The sequence below is a fragment of the Phalangium opilio genome, unplaced genomic scaffold (assembly GCF_054372755.1).
Source record: "Phalangium opilio isolate 3A_F unplaced genomic scaffold, DU_Popi_V2 ptg000113l_1, whole genome shotgun sequence".
NCBI classification, from domain to species: Eukaryota; Metazoa; Arthropoda; class Arachnida; order Opiliones; family Phalangiidae; genus Phalangium; species Phalangium opilio.
In genome coordinates, this window is record NW_028324209.1 from 5,546,859 (window position 1) to 5,574,110 (window position 27,252).

The following is a 27,252-nucleotide window of genomic DNA, read 5'->3' on the forward strand; positions in this document are numbered from 1 at the left end:
GGTTCACTCAATTCCTAATATTCGTTTATTATTCCATGTTAAACTTAATAATTAATTACCTATAAGTATTTTGTTAATTTACTTCTAATTCTTTATTTTAATATTCTCACGTTAAAATCATACATTAATTCCCTATAAGCACTGTTCTTTTAAATCTTAATATTTGTTTACTTTTTTTTTTCTTTTTTTTTTTCTCATGTTAAAATCATTAGTTAATTTCCTGTAAGCGCTTTGTTCACTTAATTCTCAATGTTAATGTTTTTTACAATTCTCATGTTAAATTCTCTCATCAATTTACTTATAAGCACTTTGTTCATTTAATTCCGCTATCTGTTTACTAATGTTACAACCATTCCGTCCGTACCCCAAAAGCCTACGGCTTGCCTGTACGTAACTAGTCCAAATAAATAAATAAATAAATGATATGTCAGAGCTACATATCAGTCACCTATAATAATATCATATGGTTTTGGGCCTATCACTAAATTTTCAACACTGTACTGAAACTTTTAAACTTTTCTCTTTTTATTTATGATGAAAATAACCTCATACACCAAATATCACAGAAAAAAAAAATGAAACACATTTCACCTAAATATTAATTTTCATAAAAGCACTGAAACAATTAAGACCTAAACAAATCACGCTGCTCACAATTTTACTAAACATATTCTGGTCCCTCGCAAAACCAGATAAATTTCGGAAAAAACATCAAATCAATTAATTATCCTAAAAACTACGATAAACCAGCTATGAACTTTAAATGTTTGTTTGTCTGTTTGATTATGTTAAATAAAAAATACTGCGTGTTACATTAATTCTGAATAATTCAACCCACCACAATGCGTGTAAAACCTTCTTTGGTGTAAAAATGTGATTATCACAAATCTCAAAATTTGTTACACCAGAACCATTTACCAATAACATTTTTTTTTTTTTTCGAAGTGTATAAAGGTCGAGATTAAAAACTTCCCTTAATTAACTTTTTTTTAACTCGTAATACCAAGCGCCTACAAAACGCCTAGACTTCGTTTTCACCTAGTATCAAATAGTTTTCCCCAAAATGTTTTGAACATTTTCCAATATTTTCATATTAATAATTAATAATTTCGTGAAATTATAATGCTGTATAATTTAGGGATATTTTTTAATCGTGGTTAGGTATTATTTTTGGAGAATTTATTTATATATATATATTCTGAAGTCTTTTCTCTTTTGGTCTCAAGCATTAATAAAGTGATGTTATAATTTATTTTGACTCGATAAGGTAAATTTTGTTAAAATCTGTCATCTGGGACAAAAAATAAAAATATAATGAGCTTTCAAAAAAAAAAAAAAAAAAAAAAAACAATAATAAATAAATTTTTACTGAGCAATTAAAAAATCCATGACTTTATATTAATAAACCTAATCAAGACTTTGGAGTGTGCGAGATTTCTCAGGAAATTTTTGACTTAGCAGATTTGAGTACTCAAAATTATTTGGTTATTTATTTGATTTTTGTGTAAAAAAAAAATTAAGGATGCTTGGCAGTGTTTAAAATAAACAAGAGTATTATCAAAAAATTTTAAACTTACTCATCGATGACTTAAAAAGGTCCTTTAAACATTAAAGGGCTCAACTGGTTCTGAGAGAAAAGTAGATAATTCAAGAAGTGATATCTAGTTTATTAGGGAGAAGGTATAAATTCATTCATCCACATTACTAGCTTTATCTCCAGTCCAAACGTGGGTCCGGAGTTAATCCCCGCCACCTCTAAATTACAACCAGCATGCATCTCATTGGTCCTTGAAAACTCACGGCAGCTCGACGCGAATGACGAAAATTAGTCATATTTTCCGACTGAGGAGAGGCAGCGAAATAGCCCGGCGCCTCCTTTTACGTCCCCCCCTTGTATTTTGAAAGGGGGACTGGGACTATGGCGCGCGAATACAAAGGCATCTTATACCTTCTCCCTAATAAACTAGATATCACTTCTTGATAATTAATTTAATGAACACTCGCACAAACCCAATTTAAAATGTTCCAAACTGAAAAGGTTTGATATTGTAAAAGTTAGTTGTTCTTTCATCTAGTAATCAAATTTTGAATGGAGTAAAATGAGCTTTTTCACAACATCTTATAGTGGGTGATGAATGTTTGTTTGTTAATTTTACAAAACTTTATATCGTTTTATTATTGTTTAAACATTGGGGAAAGAATAGGGACTATTTATAAGCATTCTAATTTTTTCTCGTTTTCCTCCTTACTTGGAAATAATATTTATTTTTGGATCAGCGGGATCATAGAGGTCTCGGGGCGTGTAATCCAAATATTTTGGAATCTAACGCGGGAACGTGGTTTGTACCCGAAGGTCCCCAATCATGTAGCCCGCTTATAAAACTTACTCTATGCGTCAAACGATGCGAAATGGAAAAGCCACCGCTTCCTTCCAGTTGTGTCAAAACAATCAACACTTGCCTAACAACAACAAAAAAAAGGCGTGAATTATAATAAACAATGGCTCATTAGATAGGGACTTACCGGTGAAGAGGTGGAATGCTGTCGACAGTTCTAAGTGTCGCTCGTGTGGAAACTACGTTAGTACTCTCTGTACAATCGCAAATAACTTGAATGCATCTATCTGGAAGTCGGTTTTCAACAACGACAACTAATCCAGCCCACCCCTTAGTCAAATAGTAAGCCGTCATTCCTTCTCGCCCCTTTAACGCGAAAAACAAAATATATTAGTAATTGCGATAAGATTGGGGTGAAATAAATCACTTGGAAAGCTTTGGTTCTTACTTCGTGCCTTTTTCCCTTGGTAACTGTGAGTGTGGTTATGGCGTCGGAAAGTACGTGAATACTAGGAACAACTTTTTCCACTAAGAGTCTTTTCGAGCTATGTATGGCTAAGAGAAACTTGGGGTACTGGTCCATGGAACTGAAAGCTAACAAGCGAAAACTGTCAAGTTCAAAGTCCCTCGAACAGTCAATTGGTGTAGACGTACTGGAGTGCCAGTGATTAAAAGCCAAACAAACAACTATGTACATTCCAGGTTCCAACATAGCGTGGCAGCCGACGAAACCTCTCACTTGGCGTTTGCTATGCTTTACTAGCGAAGCTACTTGTCCCGTGGCTGGGTCAGCGGCTCGAAAAACAACGACACACAGATCCAGAGGAGAACGCAAAGAACGCTCGGCGTTTCTTTGACCTTCTTGGAATAGGCTAAATTCGACTTCAGTAGCATTCAATACAGTCAAGACAGTGACGGCTAAGCTCCCTTTTTCAGCGTAAGGTGGTAGTACGCCTTGCAATCTGATTTCGTTCCATTCTGGTCTCACTTTACAAATATCAATGCAGTCGAAGTATCTTTCACAATGAAACAAATTGTTAGTATGAGAACTTCGCAAAAGTCTCACTCGCTACTAACAATAAGACATCTTGAAAAGACATCCAAAATACGCCTTCGCTGGCACCATGAGGGATTAATCGCTCTCTAAGCTCTCTAGTCCACATTGGAGATTCATCAGACCAATCACCCTTCCAGGAATAACGACCCCAAGGGTTTCTTAGGCGCAATAAGCTACAAAAATACCAGACCATATGTTCTTAGACAAAAGCCTTGGAAATTATCTCACACTCGCATTACCGAAGACCGTTTATATCTTGAACATCCAAAACAGAATAAGCGTGTCTTGATCTTAACCCGACCGCTCTATATTCCTCCTCGTTAACAGTCATATTTCCACCGCCACAAGAAGCTCCCATAAGAAAACCAGCGGCTCGTGAACTAAGTAGTTTAACCCATACTAGATCTTCATCTATTCCTTCCTCATTGGAAAGTGAGGAAGCTGGCGACAAAACCCAAAAATTAACTCCATCCGATTCGCGGAAGATAACGCGAGTACCTTGCAACGGAATGCTTTCGCAAGGAGCCCCAGTCAGGGTAGCTAAACCTTCTATCGCTCGTCCAGAAACTAAAGCTTCGTAACAGCCATGTAACTTGGCTACCGCTTTTTCTATAAGAGGAACCCAAAGCTGGCGCCTCTTTGCCTTTGAAACAAACGCAATTAAGACAGGTAACGAGAGAAGGTTCTTTTCAATCTACCTCCGAGTATAGAAGACGTTTTTTGGAATCGCAAGGCAGTAAATCGTCGACAAGGACCATGGTCCATCGTCCGTCTTTACATAAGCGAACTTGATAAGCTCCTTGAGGACATATATCTCTAGTAACCATAATCCTCTCGACCAGTTCCGGGCGTTCCGCTAAGACCGCTAAGGCACTCAAGAACCAGCAATTTCCCAGTATTCCTTGCGAAATGTCTGAAGGTAAAGGTGTGCGGAATACTGCCCATTTGATTTGAGATTCACCAACGTCGCAGCTAATTTCACTAGGGCGAAGCCATTGCGTGACGTGTTGCTCCCGTTCTTCTTCAGCATTATAATAAAGAGATTTAAGAAGTGGCGGGAAGGAATCGTCTACAAAAAGTTCGCCATTCTACAAGAAAAGCCGATAATACATAAGACCCACAAATACTGTGATCCAGAGAAAAATTTTCCCTTACATCTTTACAAAAATTAACTATATCTTCCCAACGTTGTTTAGCATTGTCTTCTTCTATTCTTCTGAGGTCTTCAATCAGTTCGCTCTCTCCATGAGAATGATTGGCGTCCTTAGATGCTGGTCGCAGAGACAACAAACTACGAGATGTATAACAAATTTCGCAAACAACTTTGCTATAGGGATTATGGAATGTGCACGCCGAGCATTCCCAAGTCGTCAAGGTGTCAGCGGGTTTCTTTTTGAGATCGGGAACAGTTTGACCATTAGCCTGGCCAGGTGGAGGCTGGTCGTCCATGGCGGTATCGGCAACGACAGCGGTGTTATCGGGTAAAACTTCCAATTTGGGAGTGCCACAAGCGGAACAATTGGTTAAGTTCTTAGGATTACGAAGCGTGCATCTTGAACATTGCCAACTTTCGTTGGGTTTGAGCGTCAGATAGCGGTTGGTTGTGGTGCTGTTTAATTTCGAGCCCCCACAAGCTGCGCAAAAACTATCGTTGGCCGTGTTTATAAGAGTACATTTGATGCATGACCATTGCTCAACAACTACCGAATTCTGTCTTTTAACACTGTTTTGATTATAAGTCATATTGTTCACAGTGTTTTCGGGAAGCTCCATTAAACTGCTCTGAACACTCGAAGTCTTCGGACTAATGAGATCGGGTTTTTGACAACTCTGGCAGACATTCGATTTGCTCGAAGCATTTGAACTGGAGCAATGTTGACATATCCACGGTTTGTTTCCGTTTTCATTGTTGAGATCAATGAGAAGAGTATCCGACACCATACTGGAGCGGACTTGTGACCAGTTTTGAGTCTTAGGTTCAGAATTCATTTCGGAAAACGACCGACTTCGTTTTGGAAATAAAATGTTAGTGTTTTTAAGACTAGCTATGACTGTGTTAAGGATCGCGGGTTTCAGTTCTCCCAAGTAATCGAGACTCAAAGAATGTCGGGAGAGAATCCGAGATAAGGCAGACTTGCGAGAAGGCTCCAAACAAACTTCGCACTTTGCGACTCTAGGCTTGTTCTCAAATGTGCAACGTTTGCAAATCCAAGTTGGTGGACGGTTACTATTGACCTCGATAAGCATGACATCTTCGACCGAATGAGAACTGGGAATGCTTGCTAAATCCAAATTTTTGTCTTTCATAAATTCTGAGATAGCGCCTAAAAAGTATGACAAATTGCAATTTCTAGGGTTTCAGCGAGAAATGAAAGTAAGAACTAATAAAATAAACTGAGGCTGCGCGTTACCCATGCAAAATGATACAGCAAGTATTACAATTTACAAATCATAATTAAATGTTCAAAAATTAACATATACATTGGTAAAATAAACAAAAATTAAATCAAGGTAGAATTGTTAGCTCGTACGTAGGATTAACTATTCAAGCTGAAATTGAATCATGCTTGATCATCCTACAAGGTGCTTTTTACCTTCGGATGATTTTCGGCTAAGTTTTAACCTGGATTTCCAAAAGCTAGGTGAACGTTTCTTTGGTGAAAATTGTCCCAAAAGGGTTTTTCTAAGTGCAGTCTCTTTAGAATCATCAACCAACAAATTGGTCAATTCATTCGCTTTCAAACTTTCGCAAATGATACAATGATTTGTCGATGGTATATTTAAAAATTGACACTTTTCACATGTCCATTTTAAATCTAACTTTGGTAAATGCTTTGGTGATAAAAAATGTCCTACAAGAGAGGTTTTTTCCGTTGGAATGATCCCTATAACGGATATGTCTCTAGCTTTGTTTTCTTCCGTAGTTTCCGAGCTGGTGGAAGCTTTAGAATTTTCAATATCAATCAAGATACTGGTTGAAGTGGCAGATTCTGCGTCAAACACGCAACTTGTCTTAAAACTTTGATCTTCTTTTTGACTTCCACAAGTAACACATTCGAGGCAGGTTTCCAAATTTAAGGTGCAGCATCCTTCACATTTCCATTTTAAAGATTTCTTGCGAATGCATTTTGTAAAAGTCTTGTCATTAAACTTCCCTTCACTATTGCCAAATGCTACGGGAAGCTCCTCAATGATTTTATTATCATTGGCAAAGAGTTTGTGAAAATCAATGTTCACTGGTAACTGACTTGACGAGCACGGCCAACTGGTGCAACGCGTCTCGGGAGTTACCTTAACAGACCCACTTTCACATTGCTCGGATAACGATTTGCAAAAAGGAGTTTGATTATGTTGGTTTTTGCGAACCTCTTTCCTATTCAGCGTGTAGAAGAAAATAAGCGGCATTCACATGTAGGCCTATGTTTTAAAATTTCTAACTTACACCTTAATAGTTTTCAATTAAAAATCTAAACACTGTGAAAAGGCGTACGCTTACCCAGTATTTGTTTCCTTCACACTTGATATATTAATTTTTAAAGTTCTCGGGACACTATCATAAATATGACTTGATTCATCATCTAATAGGCAAGTTGAAGGTTGATTTTTTGGTGGTTTTTCTGCTAGAATTGAAGGTTTCCTACGAACACCGCAAGAATAGCAAGTAGAACGTTCAGTGGGATTTATTAAAGCGCAGTCTCTGCAATACCACTGAAGAACTGAAGCATTGGAGCCCATTAGACTAGTGCTCAATAGTTTACATAGCAAACTAGGCTCTCCTCTTTTTATTTGTAAATTCAAAGGTCAACGACTTCCCAGGATTTATCGAGAGATTATTGCCTCTTACACAATTTTTTGATCATAAAGTGCAACGCAGAGGAGCGTGACTGAGCATGAGAGTTGAAAGGATACCAGCAATATCCAAATAATCCAACAAACCTAAGCCTTAGTCAACAGCTGACAAAAGCAGCTGTTGTTGTTGGGTTACAATATCATTTTCTAAAACCAGACTATCCACAACATTGCCATGTATATATCGACTTCTTCTGTTTCACACAAAAACTATAGCGTTAGTCATTTTGCCTTCATATTTACGTATTTGTTAATTGCTTAAATAATTAAGACGGAACAAAAAAACTAAAACCTGGAGTTCGAAACTTCGTACTGAAGGCAGGCAGCATACTAAACCATACTACCACAGGGACTCTCTGTAAAAGGAGAACTGGTGTTAAAAAAAAACAAGAGTAGTGCTTAAAAAATGTACTTTGTCGCAAAGTCTTTAGACCATTTCGATATAACTAACAGGGAAAGACACGGGGGTAAAATTTTACTTTCCATCTCGCTTTTTGACGCCTGCGCTGTAATCTTTTTGTATCATGAGAGTGCGCAGAGACGGTTTATTATCTATGACGGTAATGTACCAACCCCCTTGTATGTCCCTCCCGAAACTGAAGATTGCCTAGTTGCCTACCCACTTTTTTACGCGGAAAAGGTCTATTGACCTTGTCACCCGCGTGTTCCCTTTCCCGAATATCCTCTTTATAGAGGCTCTCTAAACTCCTCTTTATAGAGGCTCTGTCGCCTCTGTGCTAGACATGGATATTAGAACATGTATCACTATGGTGCTGCTGATAGACCCTAGACATAAATCCAAAGGATAAGGTGGGATGAAACAGCCAATCACAGTCCGCGCACCACTCTGGTTACAGTCTTGAAAATGGGTTTAGTTCTAGTGGCTAGGATGTAGTTTAATTTTTAATGTTAATTATAAGGCTAATCATTATATCAATTAAATAACCATGGATATGAAGCAATATTCGGCAGTGGAAAAAAACTAAAAACTGTATTTACAATTGTGCTCAATTAATAATAATGGCACGCGCAAAACTTGCCAAACCAAAGCGGTAAGCCTTTTTTAGTTTTTTGAAAAAGGTTCCTTTTTCCAATAGCTTCATTGGTTAAAAGCGGCCAATCACAGACCGTTGCGTCATGAAATTCCGAGAAAAGGGATATGACGCACGCATTATCAGAAAAACAAATATTTTGTCCACCCAATCACGCGAATAGAGAAAATAGTGGTAAACTCATAGATATTAGAACATGTATCTCTGTCTCTATGGTGCTGGTAACAGTGGTGTTTAAGCAACGTTGGTTTAAATGGTAACCCCCAGTATTTCCCTTCTGCGTGAACAACTGAACATTGAACAAGAGAAAAAACAAAAATGGCCACTGGAAATTTGAACAGATTGTTTGATTAATTTATCTTCATAAAATATTAGTTTACTTATTTTAAAGTTTTTACGACAAAGAAATGAGAAAAACCCAAAATTGTAAGTTACTTTTCATTTTATACCAAGCCGCCAGTCTATGCTTTGAACACACGGCTGACAGCGTACAAACACGGCACAACAATTTAACCTTTTGGCGAAAACAAGGCTTAGCACCAAGGTTTTAGTGATTTTATATTTTATATGGGGTATCATTTATTCCACTTTAAAAAACAACTATTGTACCGGAAGCGTGCAAAGACCAAATTAGAGTTCGCGAGATAAGAGAGTAAAACTTAATCTGTAGTGCCTTGACTTGTAAATAGCCCACTCCCTTCATCAGTAATCATAGGGCACTTTGAAACAGCAATAAAAACTTATCAGCGTAGATATTCTGTTTTTCTTCCAGAAATACTGACTATTGGCATGGATGTTGTACTAGATGGTTATCTCCTCAAATCGCCTCCGAATAAAAGATTTTGTAAATCCGTAAGACTTTTAATGTTCTGAATATGTAAAAGCTTCATTTGGATGTTTTCCTCAAATTTCAAGGTGATTACTAACTTTTTAAAGGTTTTTTCCCAGAAATGGCGCCAAAGATGGTTTGTTCTGAGACATTCTGGTCAGATTCCTGGACAATTTGTTTTGGATTATTATTCTGATTCCACATTAAGAAAGCATAAAGGGACCATAGATTTAGATCAGTGTGAACAAGTTGACGCTGGTTTGCAATTTGAGTCCAGAAAAACGTTAAACAACTTCATGTTTAATATTCACACGCCCAAAAGAATTTATTATTTAGTAGCTGAATCCGAAGCCGCGATGAATAAATGGGTTGATTCAATTTGTTCCGTCTGTGGATTGAAAGCCAGAGTTGATGAAGAAATACCTACGCAAGTTAATGAGATAGCTATACCATTAACAAATGTAACAGTTTCTCAACCGCAACCCTCCGCTTCATTGCCATTACCTCCGACAAATCTCACTACAACCAATTCCGAATCTAGCCCGTATATTCCAATAAGCGAATGCATAACTGGCAAACCAATTTGTAATGGTGTAGAGCCTGGTACCGCCAACCTGGGCAGTGAGTCATCCATACCCTTTCCAAATGACAATTTTAGCTCTTCTTCGTTAATATCAAAAGTTGTACCTCCCTCTCGACATATTGAAAGTTCAAATGAAAATGTTAGTGGCAATGATATTGACGACTTTTACGCCCATCCTAAACCATTGTCAATGAACCATCATCATGTTTCTGGTGGCCGAACTTCTCCAGAGCCAAATATGGAAGACATGTATAGAGTTCCTCCACCAATTACCAGGCCAGTTGAAAGTTTGAGACAAGGGAGTCATTTAGAAGAAGTAAAGCTCTCTAGTACAGTACCAAGAGTCAATTGGGATACTTATCCAGCTCAGAAAACGCCAAATGACTTCATGTACGACGTCCCAGTTAATAGTGGAACCACAATCTGGTCATTTAATACGGAGCCACGAAAAAAATGTCAAACAAATCTTGAAGCTTCTGATTTTATGGCGCCACCTCGCCCGCCTAAACCCGCCAAACTGAGTGATAAGAAAAAAGAAGAGGATAATCTCGGTGCAACAGGGGGCGAAGTGGTTTATGATATACCTCCGAGCGCTCAAGGTGTTTGCTTAAGCAAGCATTTACCAGCCAAAGCTTTCGCTTTTTTGAAAGATGATGACTCGGATGAAACTGGAAAAGTCTCACCATCAACCAAAGTGCCTTTACTTCCATCGCAACAAGATGGGACAAATAATCCTGGTGGTTTAGCTTCAACCATGATGGATGATATGTATGATTTTCCGAGATTTAGAAGCGAGAACAACATTTCCAAACGAGTTCCACTGCCAATTATAATGAGCTCCAGTTTACGTAGACCCAGACAACACGCCTACACAAACGCGCCTCCTGGATTGTTTAATGGCAAAGAAAACGTCATGAATTACGAATTTCGACCTAGTTTAATGGTAAAAGATGGGTTGGGTGGAAGTACAGATTGTACCGATTCCGCTACAGAGTCCAACGGTGTTCCATCGCCATTTTCACCTATTGGTAGTAATGGAAACTACGGAAATTCCGGTGGGTCTTTGGATAACTTGCTCTCGCATAATGACGACTTGCCACCCAAAATAAATCGTAGCTTAAAGCCAAAGAAGAAGTTATCTGATCCAACTGAACCTGGTCCAGCAATATTTAATTTAGCGCCTCCGCCCGCTTTGGTGCCAGGCCATACCAAACGAAGCTTCAGAAAACAGAGGTAATTTCCATTGTTCGAGACAAAAAAGGAGATTGTCTAACACCATTTGGTTCCTTCTTTAATTCAAACAGAGCCGCTCCAAGTCCAACTCCTTCCGGTAACAGTGTTGGTTTATGCTCAACCATGCCATCAATTCCGTATCGTTCGGGGCATCATACTGATCATTCCTCGTCTGATGATGTATCTAGTAGCGGAGGAAGCCGACGGAATTCCGCTAATGATGACCAAGTTCATTTCCAAACTCCGCCAGCTCCTCGTGGTGACAAGAGGGAAGAAATCCACTATCTCGATTTGGATTTAGATTCTGAAGGGGGCGCGCAAAGCGCTTTATCTCCCGAAAGGTCTTCCAATTCTACAGTATATAAAACTGTTGATTTTGTCAAAACAAAAGCCTTCAACGTCATGAGACAAAACGTTGAAGAAACATATCGAAAAAACCAATAATATTAACGATCAAAATATATATACATAGATTTAAAAAAGAAACATATCTTACCCTTTTTTTAAAACTTTAATTGGGGGGGGGGGAGAGAGAGAGAATGTCTTTAAACAAATGAAATGATACACCTGATTAATATTTTTATATATGTAGGGACACGCGTATAGTTTTCTGCGCAAGGTGATAAATTTTAAGTTTTTATGAAAAAATGCCAATTCTTTCACAAATTTATACTAGATTAAACGTAAGGTTATTATTTCTAAAGCTGTAAAGATATATATATTAAATATGTTGTATAAATTGTATTACCTTCAAAAGCCTAGTGATGGCTGCGAGACATAACACCCGAACATCTAACGCTGTAGACGTAGTAATGTTTAGGGTAGGAATAATCACACGTGCTTTTCAAGTTACACATATCATTGTACCTCCTCTGACTGATTCCCGAAGTTTTTAAATGACTTAGGGAGTAGGATTATTATAAAACAAGTGCCTTAAAAATAAATAAAACAGTGTTAAATAATAAATACATAAAAATTTACAATGTATATCTGTAAAGTTACGCGAGCTAGTCTGATTTTTTTTTCATTAGCTTTTTTAAATACATTATTTATCTGCTTTCCGTTTACCAAGCAGTGTGCCATTGACTTGATAAATTATATATATATATATATATATATATATATATATAGCTGCAAAGAAAAAAATGACATTTTTTTTTAGCGAGTTCCTTCTATAGAGATAATTTTTATACCATTGTACACGCTTATTGTGTTATCAGATTTTTTGGGGTTTCCATCGTACCCCCTTTTTTTTGGCACTAAAAATAAACCAAATTCAGCGTGTTTCACTTTGAACATAACACTGATACGTTAAAATTAATTGCGAGAGAGGAAACCTATATCGACTATTGTTTTCAAACCAACACATCATAAATTCATAAGATATGTTCCATAAGCTTGTCACTGGTTACAAACTGGAGCTTGTCATGAAGAGACGTAGGTCATAGATTCGAGGTAAAGCGACGCCTGGTGAGGAGCTGTCAAAGGCTAAATAGGAAGATGGACTGCAAACCCGAGTGTAGTCAATTATCGAAGTAGTTTTCAGTGAGTCTGTGGCATCAGAGAGAATTTAGAAGGGGAGTGGAAGGGGTGGTTTGGAATGTAGCGCAACGTCGTCTGCTAAACGTTATCTAGGCAGGTCGATTTCCGGTATGGTGCGTTTGTAATCTGGGAGCACGGCAGTGCTCCCAGCCAAGTCGAGCACTGACATCCTTTTCTCGAAGCAACTCGTGGCACTTTTAAGCCCACTGTAACTTCGTGATGGGTACAGGTAAAAGTCTGAAATTTTGCTTGCCGCGAGGACTGTCAATCCTAGCTATAGTTTCCAAATTTCAAGTTCCTACCCTGTATACTTTTCGAAATATTGAAGGTGAAATTTACCTAATTTTGTCACTCACTCACTCACTCACCGATCATCAAAATTCTAAGGTACTTCTAGGGTAGATAGAAACTTAAAATTCAGGATTTAGTTTTCATTTATTTTATAAAGCACAGAAAAATTAAAACATCCTGAAATTTTTATAAAATTGTTCTTTAGTTCTTTATTTTAAAACTAGATGGCGCTGCCGTCTTTTCAACAGAAATAGTGTATGTTCTTGATGAAAGAACGTAATGGTCCAAAGTTAACCGAAAGTTAAATATATATTAAAGCTAATAAGAGTAGTAGTTTAAAATAAATGTGTCGTAACTGATGCTACATTCTTATATTAGGATATCGCGTACAATCTTTATTACATATTCTCTGCGGGTCGAAAGGGGTAATTCAGCGTAAATAAGGACAAACGTTAGCGATTATATTGGCAAACGAAGTACCACGAGAGGGTCTTGTTTTAATATAACTACCGAAGTATAACGAGAGGGTCTACAAAAAGAAGTGAGATCCTATGAAAAACATTAACATGTACAAAAATGGGCCAAGCCTCGCCTCGTACCCTTTCCGCCGTAAAACGTTCTGAGATCCCATGTAGAGCCAAGTCTGCCTTTTGTTCTCATTCAATCGCCAATTGAACAATTATGTTATAAATTATGTCCTTTTCCTAATTAATAACCAATATTCTTTGACTCTCATTATTTTACATCTTTGTTCGTATCAAAAATATCGTGACTTGGCAAGCGCAGGTCATCCCCTTCGATTATTTTAAAATCGGCAACGATTTAGTGAATATCCCTTCGATTATTTTAAAATCAGCAACGATTTAGTGAATATCCCCTCGACTTCCTTTTAATATTACTTACCTGCGATTGCCAAGTCACGATATTTTTGATACGAACAAAGATGTAAAATAATGAGAGTCAAAGAATATTGGTTATTAATTAGGAAAAGGACATAATTTATAACATAATTGTTCAATTGGCGATTGAATGAGAACAAAAGGCAGACTTGGCTCTACATGGGATCTCAGAACGTTTTACGGCGGAAAGGGTACGAGGCGAGGCTTGGCCCATTTTTGTACATGTTAATGTTTTTCATAGGATAATAATAATAATAATTAAAGCTTTATTGTAACAGAGAGATTTTAGAACACGTGACCGGAAACTCGCCTACCCCAAAAAGCTCAACGCGACATCTTGTTTGGGCGTCATCACGTTTAATAGAGTCAAAGGGGGGGCCTTCCACTCCCCTTCTAAATTCTCTCTGGTGGCATTACGGAGTATAGGTAGTGTCATACTTGTGGAACATATGTTATAAACTTATGATGACATCTTTGTACAGAATGGTTATAATAAAAGTACAGTCTTTATTTCTTTGAAATTTATTATTTTTTCCATTTATACGCTTAATAATATACATAAACGCGGCAGTTCGCGAAGTGTGAAAATGTGTATCATACACGCTTTGTGAATATTACCGGGCTTAAATTGTAATTAGTGTGTGGTGGTATATTGCTTAATTCACCCGGAATCAAATTAATTAAGGCCAGTAATTTTTGTTTAATATTAATAAAGCTTTCCACTACACACTATATTTCTGAACTCGACGTAATGAAAAAAAAAATGTTTTATCAAACATTTTTGTTGTTTTTAAATATGCAAAAGTTTGATTGTTCAACACACGTTATTGGTCTAAGAATTATTTTATCTTTACTGGGCGGGCTGAGACTATTTCCCCAATAGGCCTATAATAATAATAATAATAATAATAAACATCGTAGACTAATTTTTTTATACAAGGAAATCATTTTAAGTAAGAAATATATTTGTTATGAGGGAAAAAGCACCATTTTTGAAGAAAGAGAGACTGAGAGAGAGAGAGAATAATTGGACTACCGTTACGTATGTACATGCCAAGGCATTAATTAATTAATCTTCCCTTATTTTTGTCTTAATTTATTTTATGAAAATGGGCTTCTTTAAATATAGGCAATTGCGTTGATGTGACGTACGTAACGTTTTGCTTTGTTAAAATTATTTATACTAATTGGCCATATGTCTAATCAGCGCCACTAGCGGATGGTCTGAAAACTACTCCCATAGAGTCTAGGTATATTTAAGCGGGTTTGCAGAATTTCCGTCAGATGGCGCGGCGTTCGAGCCACCTGGCTATGATTCTGCAAACCCGCTTAAATATACCTAGACTCTATGGGAGTAGTTTTCAGACCATCCGCTAGTGGCGCTGATTAGACATATGGCCAATTAAGGTGTAAAAAGGAAGAAATTGAAGACTTGAAATTTAATTAGTTTTGTTAGTTAGTTAGTTGCCAAAGGAAGGTTATTAATTATTATATTAATTACTTGAAATGCTTTTAAAAACAGATTTCGATAAATGGACGTAAATTATAAACCACTTAAAAGTTAAAACACAAACTTGATGCTTTTCCGATCCGATCCGATCTCCAATTCGCTTGTTTACAATAACAGCAAATTACGCATTTCTTAATCCAAATCTGCGCAATTACATAAATTGCGCCCAATTTCACTAGACTCTTAGTAATGAGAGATCAAAAATAATTGGTTAAGACCAGGGAATGGTCTAAAAGTACAAAAATGCCCGAGTATTAATAGCTATAGAGCGTGAATTGTTTCCTGTTGCGTATAAAAAGCTTGTCTGACGGAAAAAAGTGGTTCTTTACCACAAAATTACGGCAGACTTTATAATTAATATATATTGAAAATTATCTGAAAAATATATCAAAAACATAAAAATCTCTACCCTTTTCTTGAACTATTTAAAATAACAAAAAAATATTCATTCTAATCTAATCTAATCAAAGGATGGGGGGGAAATTTTTTTCTTTATGAGGAATTATAAACCATTGAAAGCTCTACGTACTGGAACGGTGAAAATAACTCTAGAATGGGCCAGTAAAAAAAGCGCCAAAGATTTAGTTTAACTCCCTCTAGAAGGACGAAACGTTTCTTTCTACAAATGGCATCACGCGACAGCCATTTCGCGGCTTTCAGCTGAAGATAATTGTTTTTCGAGAGAACCCGAGGATGGCAGATCGCCCGATCTCCCCTCGGATTTTAAATGACTGGGAGCGCATCGCCACTGTTTGCGATCCATAAGATTATCGTCCAAACTATCATCTGGATCGGAGGCCGAAGATTCCGTTTCTTCATTGGGTAATCCAACAGGAGGATTGGGGGTTGGTTGGGCGCAACGATTGGCTAATTCTTCATAGGATCCGCCGTTTACAAAACAAACTAGCACGACTGTCATATTGTCGCAGCCTAAGCCACCCATCTGGCAGTCGGGAGCCAAACAACGACTCATCAATTCCTCACAAATCTTTGAAAGATATGAACAAGATGAACAATGTTAGCTTTTTGTACGAAGAGTTTTTACTACTATAAAGCGTCAACGCGCCCAAAACGTATTGACCTTTGTCGCGTCAACGCGCCCAAAACTTATTGACCTTTGTCGCGTCAACGCGCCCAAAACTTATTGACCTTTGTCGCGTCAACGCGCCCAAAACTTATTGATCTTTGTCGCGTCAACGCGCCCAAAACTTATTGATCTTTGTCGCGTCAACGCGCCCAAAACTTATTGATCTTTGTCGCGTCAACGCGCCCAAAACTTATTGATCTTTGTCGCGTCAACGCGCCCAAAACTTATTGATCTTTGTCGCGTCAACGCGCCCAAAACTTATTGACCTTTGTCACTTCAACGTGCGCAAACTTATTGATCTTTGTCGCGTCATTAGTCGCATAAATTAATTTAGTACTATTCTATTTAGTGAAAGTTACGTGTGTACACCAGCAAAATGAAAAAACAATACTCTTATTTCCTCCACTTTGTCATTGAATTTGCGAAGTACTCTCAAACAAAGCCAAAAACTGAATGATCAAGGAAACAACGTGGAAAAGAAAGTATAGGCAGGAAATACCACCACGGAGAATAGTAAATTTGCGTAGAAAATATTAATAAAACAATACAAGACCTGTTCCGGCTCCATAAGAGCAGCGATGCGCGTCCTGATAAAATCAACAACTTCATCATTAGTCATAACATCCCAAATTCCATCGCAAGCCAAAACAATAAATTCATGGTCAGGCGTTATGTCCTTAACAATAACATCGGGATAGGCTGAAAAAATAGAAATAAAACTTTTAATTGAAAACAAGATTAATTACAAAATACACCTGGACATTGTTACAAAAATAAACCACTTTTCCATACCAGTAACAATTTGCTCTTCTGGCGGCTTCTTCTCATTCTTTTTGAAGACAAAATCACCCAATGCGCGAGATAAAGCTAAATTACCTTTAAATTAAGCCCCCAATCATACCCCATTAATACGAATTAAATACTAGTTTTTAAGGATGTGGGTGGGGTAAGAAAATGAACATCACCATTAACCCTGTTGAACTCTACCCAGCCACCAGCAGCTATAATTCTCCTTGTTTCCGCTTCATTACTAGGTTTGTGATCGTAGGAAAGTTGTTGGACTTGTCCTCTTACAGAGGCTACGGCGCGCGAATCACCCACATTCGCCTAATAATATAAAATAATTATATAATCCAATTTTTGAAACAGTTTGCTCAAAATTCACACCGGTATGCACTGTTTTTAATTATTAGCTAATTAACTTACGCAATATATTTTATTATGTTTCAATAAAATTGTAACAGCGGTTGTTCCGGCTAATTCATCCTTCATATTTTCATCTAAAACAAATCGGTAAATTGATCGTGGTTGATGCCTTTCAAATCTATCATAAATTTTAAAGCTTAATTTGTACCTCTAAGCATATCAGAATCAACTTCCAAAAATCCACTTTTCATGGCTTCAATAATATCGCCTTTCCCTATAGTTAATAATTGAACTAAAATTAACCAGTAGTTAACTACAGGGTCAAGAAACTTATAAATATCACCATAAGTTTATAAGATATGTTCCATAAGTGTGTCACTCGTTAATGAGAGCTTGTCATGAAGTGACGTAGGTGAAGCGTCATAGATTCTCGTAAAGCGACGCCTAGTGAGGCCCTGTCAAAGGCTTAGTACAGACTAAAGGGGAGGATGGACTGCAAAACCGAGTGTAGTCAATTCTCACGTCGTTCTTGAACTAGCTCTCATTAAGCCTCTAACATTACGAAGTATGGGTAGTGACATACTTATGGAACATATCTTATAAACTTATGATATCACATATAGGAACAAAAACAAATATACATAGTTGAATAGATTTTTTTTTTGGGACTTGCCAAAAATTAAGTTAACCACCAATTCTCAATGTGTCTCTATCCAATTCGTGTATTAATAATTAAACAATTGGAGAACCAAAAAAACGAATGTTCATGTATTTGATTAGTTGTTAAGCCGCCATTATGTAGGTAATCGAAAAGGGGACTAATAAGAAACCCCAAGGGCAAAGAAAATACCCATACTCTATCCTCGAGTGTCTATATTATACAAAGTAGTTTATTATAGGCGCTTAAAATGGGTCAAACATCACGTGAAATTAGAAATTCGCAAAAACTAAGTTTATTTCTTATAAGATGAAAATCACGTGGTTATGGAAATTTCTATAGACTTTTAATGAACTATGTACACTTTCAATTTCCATAGAAAACTAGTTTTAATGTCGGGGGGGGGGGGAGACTTGAAGTATCGATGTAAGGCAAAATGTTCTATACAACCAAAGATTATTTCGATATAAAACTTTTGCAGAAAAAAAAGGGTTGTATGCTTTTTTATGATCGTTTGTGTTTTATGACGTATGAACAGATTTGAATTATTACAAAACTTTTACCATCATTATGCAATAACAAGAAGTAATATCTAGTTTACTAGGGAGAAGGTATAAATTCGCCAAATTTCCAGCTTTATATCCAGTCCAAATATAGGTCCGCCTCTGAATTACAACCAGAATCTCATTGGTTCTTGAAAACTCACGTCAGCGCGATGCGAATGACGAAAATTAAAGTCATATTTTCCGACTGAGGAGAGGAGGCGAAATAGCCCGGCCTCCTTTTACGTCCCCCCCTTGTATTTTGAAAGGGGGACTGGGACTATGGCGCGCGAATACTTTGTCATCTTATACCTCCTCCCTAATAAACTAGATAATCACTTCTTGGCAATAAATCATGTTAATATAGAATTTAAGCTCGGCGCAGTTTAGAATTGCAATTGAAATTTTACAAGCTTTGTTATACTTCGAAGGGGGCTAACAGTATTCAGCCAAACCGATACCAATTTTAAGTCAGTGACAACGCCACAGGACCTAACCCTCCCTACCTCTTGTAGGGAGGATTAGGTCCTGTGGCGGTTTATATGAATTTGTGAAGAATTCCTATAGACTTGAGGCAAACCACACAGATGTCAAAGGAGTTTAGATCAAGTCAACATCAATCTTCCCATGATAATAGGAATAAAAATAAATAAAAAAAAAACTTAAAACTTACTATAAGCAGGATGATTGACGATTTTTTTATGGACGTGTGTACCCGCGTATTGTGCCACTTTAGCTCCACCATGACCATCATAAACAGCGAAAAAGGCCGCATCCTTGTCTTCCGCTAACGAAAGTAAGTGAGTATGGGCATCTTCCATATCTTAAACATCGCGAATTAAGGCTAACATCCAGTCAAAATACGACAACTCTAAAATTTCCTTCCGTGATAAAAAAAAGGATACTGATTCTCCATCCTTGCATACAAGACGCTCCAACTTTCACGTAATCATTTCCACAACTCGACGTTTCCTTCGCAGTGACGGGCTCTGATAAAGTCTGTCCCATAATTGCTAAAAATAAATCCAACATATTTAATTTCCGCCTTAAACTTTTTCGCCAAATAATAAAGACACCCGAACTGTATAAACAACCAACCACAACTAAAAATTTAATAATCACTAAAAGCAACCCATAACAGTGACTGCCCTAGTAAATTTAATTCCCCCACCTTACTGACTACCTACATCCCAACGTCTTAAAGAAAAAGTTTGACAGTAGGAAATTATTAATACGACCTTGAGGCTTACCCACCTAGAAATCTTTTAAACTACCTTTAATTTAAAGAGACACTAAAAGTAATCAACAAAAAAAAAGTTACTAAAGAACAAACAAACAGAATGCGTGTAACTGTTAATAACAAAGGGCCACAACCACAACCCTTTCATAAAAATATCCTCAAATCCTTACTAAAGGGGACATAAAGCCCAAGATTTTCTTTAAGCTTATATTGTCCCTTTAAGAATTATTGTTCTCTTATTCTTTAATTGGGGATTAAGGGAAGCTCTCATTCTCTGTCTCTCTTTAACGATTCATTGCATTTTTTTGTGTCACTGAACTTTCTTGGCCTCAGGGAGGTTGGGAAGAACATGAGAAATATTAAAGCTATAGAAAATACTCCAGGGCACTCATTCTTAAAAGATGGTCAAACGATTAAGATTATTATTCCTCTCTCAACCTTGCTTGCCCCTTTAACCATAGCCAAAGCTCTTTAGTACTAGCAGCTACTGGTTATTTCAAATGATAATAACGTGAAGATGGGGGGGGGGGGGGTTTCATGGGCTAGGAGAAGTAGATAGCCCGAAGTAATATATTTTTTGGCTCTATAGAGTAGTGTCGGTAGAGAGGGGAGTAGACGGTGTATCCCTCCCTCTAGGCGCGCTTTTGTAAGAGGGGATACTATTCGCGCCTGGTAGGGGGGATGACACTGAGCTAAGAGATAGAAGGGTATGACGTTTGCATACGTAGAACTGACATTACTCTATTAATGTCAGAGAGGGAATGGGGCAAATTACTTGAAGGCCAAAATTGACCACTTCAAATACTTTTACTTCTGCTTTACCAAGCGTGAAAACTTTAGACAACTGAATAAACCTTGGAAGTCAAAATAAAATTGCGTAATAAACTCATACATTAAATGGTAGTTTTTTTGTTGTAGTACTTTGCGTTTTTATTGTACAAGTACGTGGGACTTTACTCAAGGATCAAAGCTATTGATTATTTTTACAACAAAAATTAATTCTCTATTCCAAGGAATCAATATATAAGCCTTTCCACAGAGAGACGAAATTTCCACTGAGGTTTAAATTTCCGTTAAGGTAAAGCAAAGCTCCCTAAAATACACCAGTGCTATGCTAGTATATAAAATATTTGGCAATATATTTTGCTTTCAAGTACAGGCTTGCATTATTAAAATATAATTTGCAAAGCTTGCACTTGGCCTGTTATCCAATTCTATCCATTTAAAAAGTTTTTTTTTATGGGGGTAAAGTTGGGAAACCTTTTAATGAGTTTTGAGACAGATGTCTAAGTCAATTTTTTGACCAAGGAATATGTTCCACAATATCATACTTGGGACCAAAGAACGGGTTCTCTTAAATCAAGATTTGGGACCAAGGAACACGTTCTCCAAACCACTAATGGTGGTACAAACTTCCCAGCCATATTATGGCTAATAATGTAAGGACACTACTTTTAATGTTTGCCAATATTCAAAGTTGAGCAAGTGCAACAAGTAAACCACACCCTCTTAGGACCATATATCAACATCATAAATTTAGGTAATTTTTCCTAGTAACAGGTGCATATATTTTAAGAGAGAACTAAGAGCAGCTGCAAGTGAATGATTGCACTGTATTTCTAATGTATGCATAAGTAACCTTTTTTTTTCAGTCACCTCTCCTAAATAGCACCTGTTCTGAAAATTTTCCATAAGTAGTGTGTGGCTTAACTAACTGATAAGAAAATTAAATTGAGTTGTTATGGCACATCACATTATCATTCAGTAAATTCAGGAAAGATCAGTTTACACCAGAAAAAGATAAGAACTGTATATCTCTATACTCCCTACCAATGGAAAAAAAAATATAAAAATTGCTTCCACTTTTGTATTTTTATGTAAATAAAACAACTCCAGATGGCTTATAAAATATCTCCTTTTATGAATCTCTGGTTCTAATATATTGTATTAGATCATCACTCCTCATTTGAGTGGTTCCTCAGACCATGTCTATTTTAAAACATTGCATAACAACCCCCCCCCCCCCCCAAAAAAAAGCTATTTAATTTTTTGGGAGCCTTGGGAAAAATGTGTATGACGCATTTCTCTTTTTATCTGGAAACATATCCCCTGCCTAATCTTCCCAGATTTTTATAGCCCGACAACCCAGAAAGTAGGGAAATTCGGAAATGTCAATATTTTCACTTTACACAAGACCGCGCTGCACGCCTGCAGGCTTGCACTATGCAAAGTTTGCATAGTGCAGGCTTTATGCAGGCTGCAAACAGATATAGAATTTAAGAAAGACCAAGGCTTAACTTGACATACTTACCGATATATTTTCCAACGTTTTTGTTATTTTTACCACTGAATCACCATGATAAGTTACAGATTAATCAGTTATTAGTGCCAGTTAATTACCTTGTTAACAATCAGTTGAAATCAAAATACTAATCCTCAAAATATTACGTAAACTTAAATAATCATCAACCGATCATAACACAACCGCGTTATGAAATGGAAAGACTAACGACACGAGTAACAAATTCTGCGCGAGAAGTCACGAAGTGAGAGATGGACCAAAGAAAATGCTTTCTGGACTTACAAGATTGACATACAGGGCTGGAAACCAACCTTCTTAAAATTTATTTATTTATTTTTTTATTTATTTTAAAATTGAAATGTAATGATGCTAAATTAGAAAATTATCAAGTGAGGCTTTTATTTTGGCTAAATGTTAAGTTTCTCTAAACTATCTCGCTTTTCAAAGAAGTAAAATTACTAAATTGGTACTGCTCACAGCAACTAACTACTATAGTGCCATCTAGGAATTGTAGGGAACTCCCCAGCTGTCACCCGGCCTACATAGTTTAAGCTCAAGGACGCGGGCCTGTAAAATGTTATAATTAATATTTTTTTTTAATAAATATTGATGATAAATGAACTTATTTATTTCCTAAAATTCTTTCAATTTACTTACCAAAATGTATAGAACATTCCAACATTTAATTTTGAAGAAACGTCTGTCTGGACCGACTTTATTTGGTCTTGGAAAGCGCATTAGTAAGAAAAAATTAATATTATCCATCCTTATAATTTAATAAATAAAATATTGTTAAATAGAATGTTGCAGTTCATTCACTGTACTCCTATCCAATCCCTTACCGAATGTATCAATCAATCCAAGCTTTTACCGTTACAACAAAACCCATTCAGAAATCTGCTGGCGAACATTAAGCACGAGTCAATGTAATCTAAAAGATGAAAAAAGTGACGAATCAATACCAAAAACAACCAGCACTGTAAGTGACACTGAAACTTTAAAAGATGATAGTGAGAATACGGATCCAAATGGAAGTAAACAAATACCAATTAAAGGTAAATATTTGTAATGAAATGTGTCAATACATTAATTAATTGATAATCATACCCTTCAAAAGTAGTTGTACCCAAAAAAAAGCAACGCGCACCAAGACCAAAGATAGATTTCAGTAGAGAATACACTGAAAGAAATTTTGTAACGCCAGTTCGAGCTATGAATGAATATCTATTAAAAGCAACGTAATATAATTATATTCTATAGTGTGAAAACCAAAAACTTATAAAAAAAGAAAAACTTTTCAGGGATTTGGAATCTGTTCGTAAAATTCAACGTAGAAGTCCTTATGAAGATACGCCCCCGATAACTGTTTATCTAAGACGCGATGTCGAAGCCAAGTATTAATTAAAGAAAAGTAACATTAATTGACAAGAGAAAATAATTCTAAAAATTTAAATTATTTAAGAGCTTTGGAAGTTTGGGGCAGTAAAGAAGCCCTACAGAGAGAGTTAAGAAAAAAATGGGAACAAGATGAAAAATATAAAGATAGTGAGATGCTCTTTCATTTATATATTTTCTTTTTAAATATTTTATAATAAAGTAATTAAATTTTAAAAGCTAATAATAATTTGAAAACTTTTGGTACTAATTTTGGCAAATTATTTGGCCAAAAAAGTAGATATTTTCCACGTGAAGAAAATTCTAAGAGAATATAACAAAGCGCAAAAGAGGGAGCAAGATTTAAGAGTTAGTTGATTAAATTAATTAATTATTAACCTGATTAGGATAATAATAAATTTTACTTAATTTTTTTTTTATATTCTCAGCAACGTGAATTAATTCTAAGGGGTTCTGGACGTGTGGTTATGACAGCAGTTTGCATGTAAAATTAGTATACTTGATTAAAATCATTAAAGTTAACTTTAATTTATGATTTAATTTGCAGCAATGCGGGAAACTTTGCTTTTAAACTTTTAGCTTGGATTTATACAGGGTCACATAGTATGTTTGCCGAAGCGATTCATTCTTTAGCTGACACTTGCAATCAGGTTATTATATCTATTGCGTGCGCGATAACGCGCGTTTACTCACGTTTGAAAAATACTTTCAGCTGATATTAGCATTTGGCATTCACAAATCAATTCAAACAGCCAATGAGGATCATCCGTATGTTTAGGGAAAGTGTGTTTTGTATTTCAGTACCCCTTTATAATTTTATCGTGTCCCTATTTAGGTATGGCTATCACAACATGCGTTACGTCGCGTCACTAATTAGTGGGGTGGGAATTTTTTGTGTTGGATCAGGATTATCCGTTTATCACGGTGTTCAGGGTATTTTGTATCCTGAAATGTCTGAATCACTCTATTGGGTAAATAAATATATGGCTTAGTATTAGAAAAAAAAAAAATGATTTTTAAAGGAAAATTTGAGGTAACATAATATTATTAGGGGTGTGCGAGTACTTGTTAAGTTCGAGTACTCGGTTCGATACTCGATAACAACACATTGAGATACTCAAGACAGATTCGAGTAGCTTTTTAACATCTTAAATACTCGACAAATACTCGAGTCCGAGGCTTATAACTGTAGCAGACGATGAGTTCATGAGCATTTATTTTGAAAATCACCTGTTCAATGTTTAATTGATCACTAACTATTTTTTTGAACTAGTTATATATTAGATAATTGAACATCTTCGTTATTTTCAAGAAATATACAAAATTGCTGCTCGACAAGTCAATATTTGAGACTCGATAATTACTCGAAAGAACCAAAATTTGACCTATCTAAATACTCGATACTCGAAAGTATTTTTGAGACTCGGCTCGATACTTGATAAGAAATTATTTTTGATACTCGGACTCGGCTCGAAACCGAAAAAACGGGACTCGCACACCACTGAATATTATAGTTTAAAAGAACGCCCTTTTTCTGAATATAAAAGGAGAAATATTTAAATTAAAATAAATGATCTCTTATTACAATATGATAATTAGCATTTAATTAGTCTTAAAAACAATCAAGGAGTACTGCGCCATCCGCCATTGCTTTAGTGGCGTCTGCTAGCCCGTGCCTCTTACTCTTACGGGATTGGTTGAATTTTCACAGATAGAGAGAGGTAAGGGTAAGAGCGGTTCGGGCTAGCAGACGCCACCAAAGCAATGGCGGCACATTCGTTCTCGTTTTTAAGACTAATTTAATTAATATTAAGGCCGTTCTTTTAAACTATAATATTATGTTTCTTGAAATTCTAATTTAACGAAGGATTTCATTTCAGGCTTATTTTATCTTGGGTGGATCATTAATCTCAGAAGGTGGAACGTTAATTGTTGCTTTTAACGAAGTTCAAAAGGGCGCAGCCAGGGAAAAAATGACTCTCAAAGAATATAGTAATAATTTATATTGAAAAACATTACAATTACTAAGTTTTTTTTAAATTCATTAACATTTTACTTTACAGTAATTAGAGGACAAGATCCCAGTGTTAATGTGGTATTATTAGAAGATGTAGCCGCTGTTTTGGGCGTATCAATCGCGGCAGCTTGCATGGGCATTACTTCTTATTTGGGCAATCCGATTTACGACGCGCTTGGCTCCTTATTAGTCGGGGGTTTACTAGCCGGAGTCGCGTCCTTTATAATTTATTCAAACAGCGCGGCTTTAGTTGGAAGGTAACGGCAAAATGAAACGCGTTAAAAAAGAAACCCCAAATAATGTTTCTAACCCTTTAGATCAATTCCAATGGAACGATTAGATCGTATAAATAAGGAATTGGAAAGTGACATTATGATTAGAGCTATACACGATGTTAAAGCTACCGATTTAGGGAATTCAGTTGTTCGGTATAAAGCCGAAGTTGATTTTGACGGGCGGGAATTAACAAGAACGTACCTAGATTCCCAGGATCTAGAAGCATTAATGCAGGTAATTAATTACGAATGGCGTCGACATGGATTAACTAACCTAGGGATAGTTCGTTCCCCCAGAAAGATAACGCATGCATGTTCCAAACGCCCCCTAGCAGCAGCTACTATCCCTAACAGGAAGTTATAAGAAAATTGAACCAAATATCACGTGTCCTATGACGTCAAAATTGAAATACACCTAAATTGGGCAAAACGATTTATTTTGGCGAGAGATGGCGCTATATCTACATCCGTTTTGGTCCAATAAATTGGGGGAATGAAGAGGGGAATCAAGGAATAATTCGGAACATGTAGTTGGCGATAGAATTACATGGGAAACCCAGTTAGTGAACAATCCCTAGCGTTAGTTAATCCATGGCGTCGAGAAGGCGCTCTTTAAAAAATTTATGTTTTTTTTGGGTTTTAAGGAAATGCAAAACGTAAAAACTATAGAGGAAGTTGAAGCCTTTGTTTTAAAGCATGGGGAAAATATTGTTGATCTTTTAGGCGCTCAAGTAGATCGGATCGAGAAAACTCTTAAAGTGAGTTATATAACTTAAAAGTTAGTTCTAATTAATAATTATAACAACATTACACGCAGAAACGCCATCCAGAAGTACGACACGTTGACTTGGAAGTCCTTTAGATGTTTTAGTATATATTTTTAAATAACCTATCTGATTGTAAATAAATATGTGCAATACTTGTAAATAAATTTAGCAAAACATAAAGCTTTACTAAGCGCAAAATGTGTCTCATTCTTTTCAATTTTAATTATTTCATTGACATAATTCTTAAGCCCCGCCTAAATTGTTACGCCACATAGGGCGATAAATCCCCAGCCCCGGCTAAATTATTACGCCACATAGGGCGATAAATCCCCAGCCCAGCCTAAATTATTACGCCACATAGGGCGATAAATCCCCAGCCCCGCCTAAATTATTACGCCACATAGGGCGATAAATCCCCAGCCCCGCCTAAATTATTACGCCACATAGGGCGATAAATCCCCAGCCCAGCCTAAATTATTACGCCACATAGGGCGATAAATCCCCAGCCCCGCCTAAATTATTACGCCACATAGGGCGATAAATCCCCAGCCCCGCCTAAATTATTACGCCACATAGGGCGATAAATCCCCAGCCCCGCCTAAATTATTACGCCACATAGGGCGATAAATCCCCATAAAGCAA

At 36.6% G+C, this 27,252-nt stretch overlaps 4 protein-coding genes across 17 annotated transcripts; 2 read left to right on the forward strand and 2 right to left on the reverse strand.

The window, feature by feature from the left end:
- Positions 1–501: 501 nt before the first annotated feature.
- sol (calpain 15 small optic lobes) lies at positions 502–7,740 on the reverse strand. 3 transcript variants are annotated; one of them, XM_089852508.1, is made up of 13 exons: positions 7,655–7,671; positions 7,535–7,598; positions 6,890–7,436; positions 5,988–6,766; positions 4,549–5,717; positions 4,092–4,481; positions 3,892–4,036; positions 3,633–3,834; positions 3,414–3,566; positions 2,991–3,352; positions 2,785–2,930; positions 2,524–2,702; positions 502–2,460 (listed from the first exon to the last, which is right to left on the reverse strand). In XM_089852508.1, exons 3-13 carry the CDS (start codon positions 7,126–7,128, stop codon positions 2,283–2,285), a joined length of 3,942 nt encoding a protein of 1,313 aa, XP_089708634.1. In that variant the 5' UTR covers positions 7,129–7,436; positions 7,535–7,598; positions 7,655–7,671; the 3' UTR covers positions 502–2,282. The 3 variants fall into 3 exon arrangements, with proteins under 3 accessions (XP_089708634.1, XP_089708633.1, XP_089708635.1); XM_089852507.1 differs by having other exon boundaries at positions 6,890–7,598; positions 7,655–7,740; XM_089852509.1 differs by lacking the exons at positions 7,535–7,598; positions 7,655–7,671 and having other exon boundaries at positions 5,988–6,810; positions 6,890–7,025.
- A 279-nt stretch (positions 7,741–8,019) lies between these two features.
- Positions 8,020–12,240, forward strand: dos (daughter of sevenless). 10 transcript variants are annotated; one of them, XM_089852515.1, is made up of 4 exons: positions 8,020–8,294; positions 9,067–9,146; positions 9,231–10,939; positions 11,011–12,240. In XM_089852515.1, exons 2-4 carry the CDS (start codon positions 9,084–9,086, stop codon positions 11,381–11,383), a joined length of 2,145 nt encoding a protein of 714 aa, XP_089708641.1. In that variant the 5' UTR covers positions 8,020–8,294; positions 9,067–9,083; the 3' UTR covers positions 11,384–12,240. The 10 variants fall into 10 exon arrangements, with proteins under 10 accessions (XP_089708641.1, XP_089708646.1, XP_089708639.1 ...); XM_089852520.1 differs by having other exon boundaries at positions 8,021–8,294; positions 9,243–10,939; XM_089852513.1 differs by lacking the exon at positions 8,020–8,294 and adding an exon at positions 8,457–8,638.
- A 1,937-nt stretch (positions 12,241–14,177) lies between these two features.
- Positions 14,178–22,378, reverse strand: LOC149623534 (putative protein phosphatase 2C T23F11.1). The gene is made up of 9 exons (XM_089852533.1): positions 22,166–22,378; positions 19,520–19,627; positions 19,288–19,437; positions 17,623–17,688; positions 17,475–17,548; positions 17,234–17,375; positions 17,061–17,144; positions 16,822–16,967; positions 14,178–16,169 (listed from the first exon to the last, which is right to left on the reverse strand). Exons 2-9 carry the CDS (start codon positions 19,620–19,622, stop codon positions 15,813–15,815), a joined length of 1,122 nt encoding a protein of 373 aa, XP_089708659.1. The 5' UTR covers positions 19,623–19,627; positions 22,166–22,378; the 3' UTR covers positions 14,178–15,812.
- Positions 22,379–22,579: 201 nt separating this feature from the next.
- ZnT49B (solute carrier family 30 member 9) lies at positions 22,580–26,808 on the forward strand. 3 transcript variants are annotated; one of them, XM_089852531.1, is made up of 15 exons: positions 22,580–22,896; positions 22,957–23,211; positions 23,277–23,394; positions 23,458–23,550; positions 23,619–23,701; positions 23,829–23,899; positions 23,980–24,035; positions 24,099–24,201; positions 24,264–24,319; positions 24,387–24,522; positions 25,432–25,543; positions 25,615–25,825; positions 25,886–26,078; positions 26,488–26,601; positions 26,661–26,808. In XM_089852531.1, the coding sequence occupies exons 1-15, from the start codon at positions 22,818–22,820 to the stop codon at positions 26,703–26,705; spliced, it is 1,725 nt and encodes a 574-aa protein (XP_089708657.1). In that variant the 5' UTR covers positions 22,580–22,817; the 3' UTR covers positions 26,706–26,808. The 3 variants fall into 3 exon arrangements, with proteins under 3 accessions (XP_089708657.1, XP_089708655.1, XP_089708656.1); XM_089852529.1 differs by having other exon boundaries at positions 22,581–22,896; positions 23,274–23,394; XM_089852530.1 differs by having other exon boundaries at positions 22,582–22,896; positions 23,274–23,394; positions 23,832–23,899.
- Positions 26,809–27,252: the final 444 nt, after the last annotated feature.

Bases quoted from the DNA above. Each gene is read 5' to 3' on its own strand.
- sol (XM_089852507.1), bottom strand. From the start codon at position 7,128: ATGGGCTCCAATGCTTCAGTTCTTCAGTGGTATTGCAGAGACTGCGCT. The intron at 3,567-3,632 runs GTAATGCGAGTG...GTATTTTTGTAG, and splicing joins CAAGATATAAACGGTCTTCG to CTTATTGCGCCTAAGAAACC. The intron at 2,703-2,784 runs GTAAGAACCAAA...TTCGCGTTAAAG, and splicing joins CCAAGGGAAAAAGGCACGAA to GGGCGAGAAGGAATGACGGC.
- dos (XM_089852515.1), top strand. From the start codon at position 9,084: ATGGATGTTGTACTAGATGGTTATCTCCTCAAATCGCCTCCGAATAAA. The intron at 9,147-9,230 runs GTAAGACTTTTA...AACTTTTTAAAG, and splicing joins ATAAAAGATTTTGTAAATCC to GTTTTTTCCCAGAAATGGCG. The intron at 10,940-11,010 runs GTAATTTCCATT...TAATTCAAACAG, and splicing joins CGAAGCTTCAGAAAACAGAG to AGCCGCTCCAAGTCCAACTC.
- LOC149623534 (XM_089852533.1), bottom strand. From the start codon at position 19,622: ATGGGACAGACTTTATCAGAGCCCGTCACTGCGAAGGAAACGTCGAGT. The intron at 17,549-17,622 runs GTACAAATTAAG...GATTTGTTTTAG, and splicing joins TGATTCTGATATGCTTAGAG to ATGAAAATATGAAGGATGAA. The intron at 17,145-17,233 runs GTGATGTTCATT...CTTAATTTAAAG, and splicing joins AGAGTTCAACAGGGTTAATG to GTAATTTAGCTTTATCTCGC.
- ZnT49B (XM_089852529.1), top strand. From the start codon at position 22,818: ATGTATAGAACATTCCAACATTTAATTTTGAAGAAACGTCTGTCTGGA. The intron at 23,212-23,273 runs GTAAATATTTGT...ACCCTTCAAAAG, and splicing joins TAAACAAATACCAATTAAAG to TAGTTGTACCCAAAAAAAAG. The intron at 24,202-24,263 runs GTTATTATATCT...AAATACTTTCAG, and splicing joins TAGCTGACACTTGCAATCAG to CTGATATTAGCATTTGGCAT.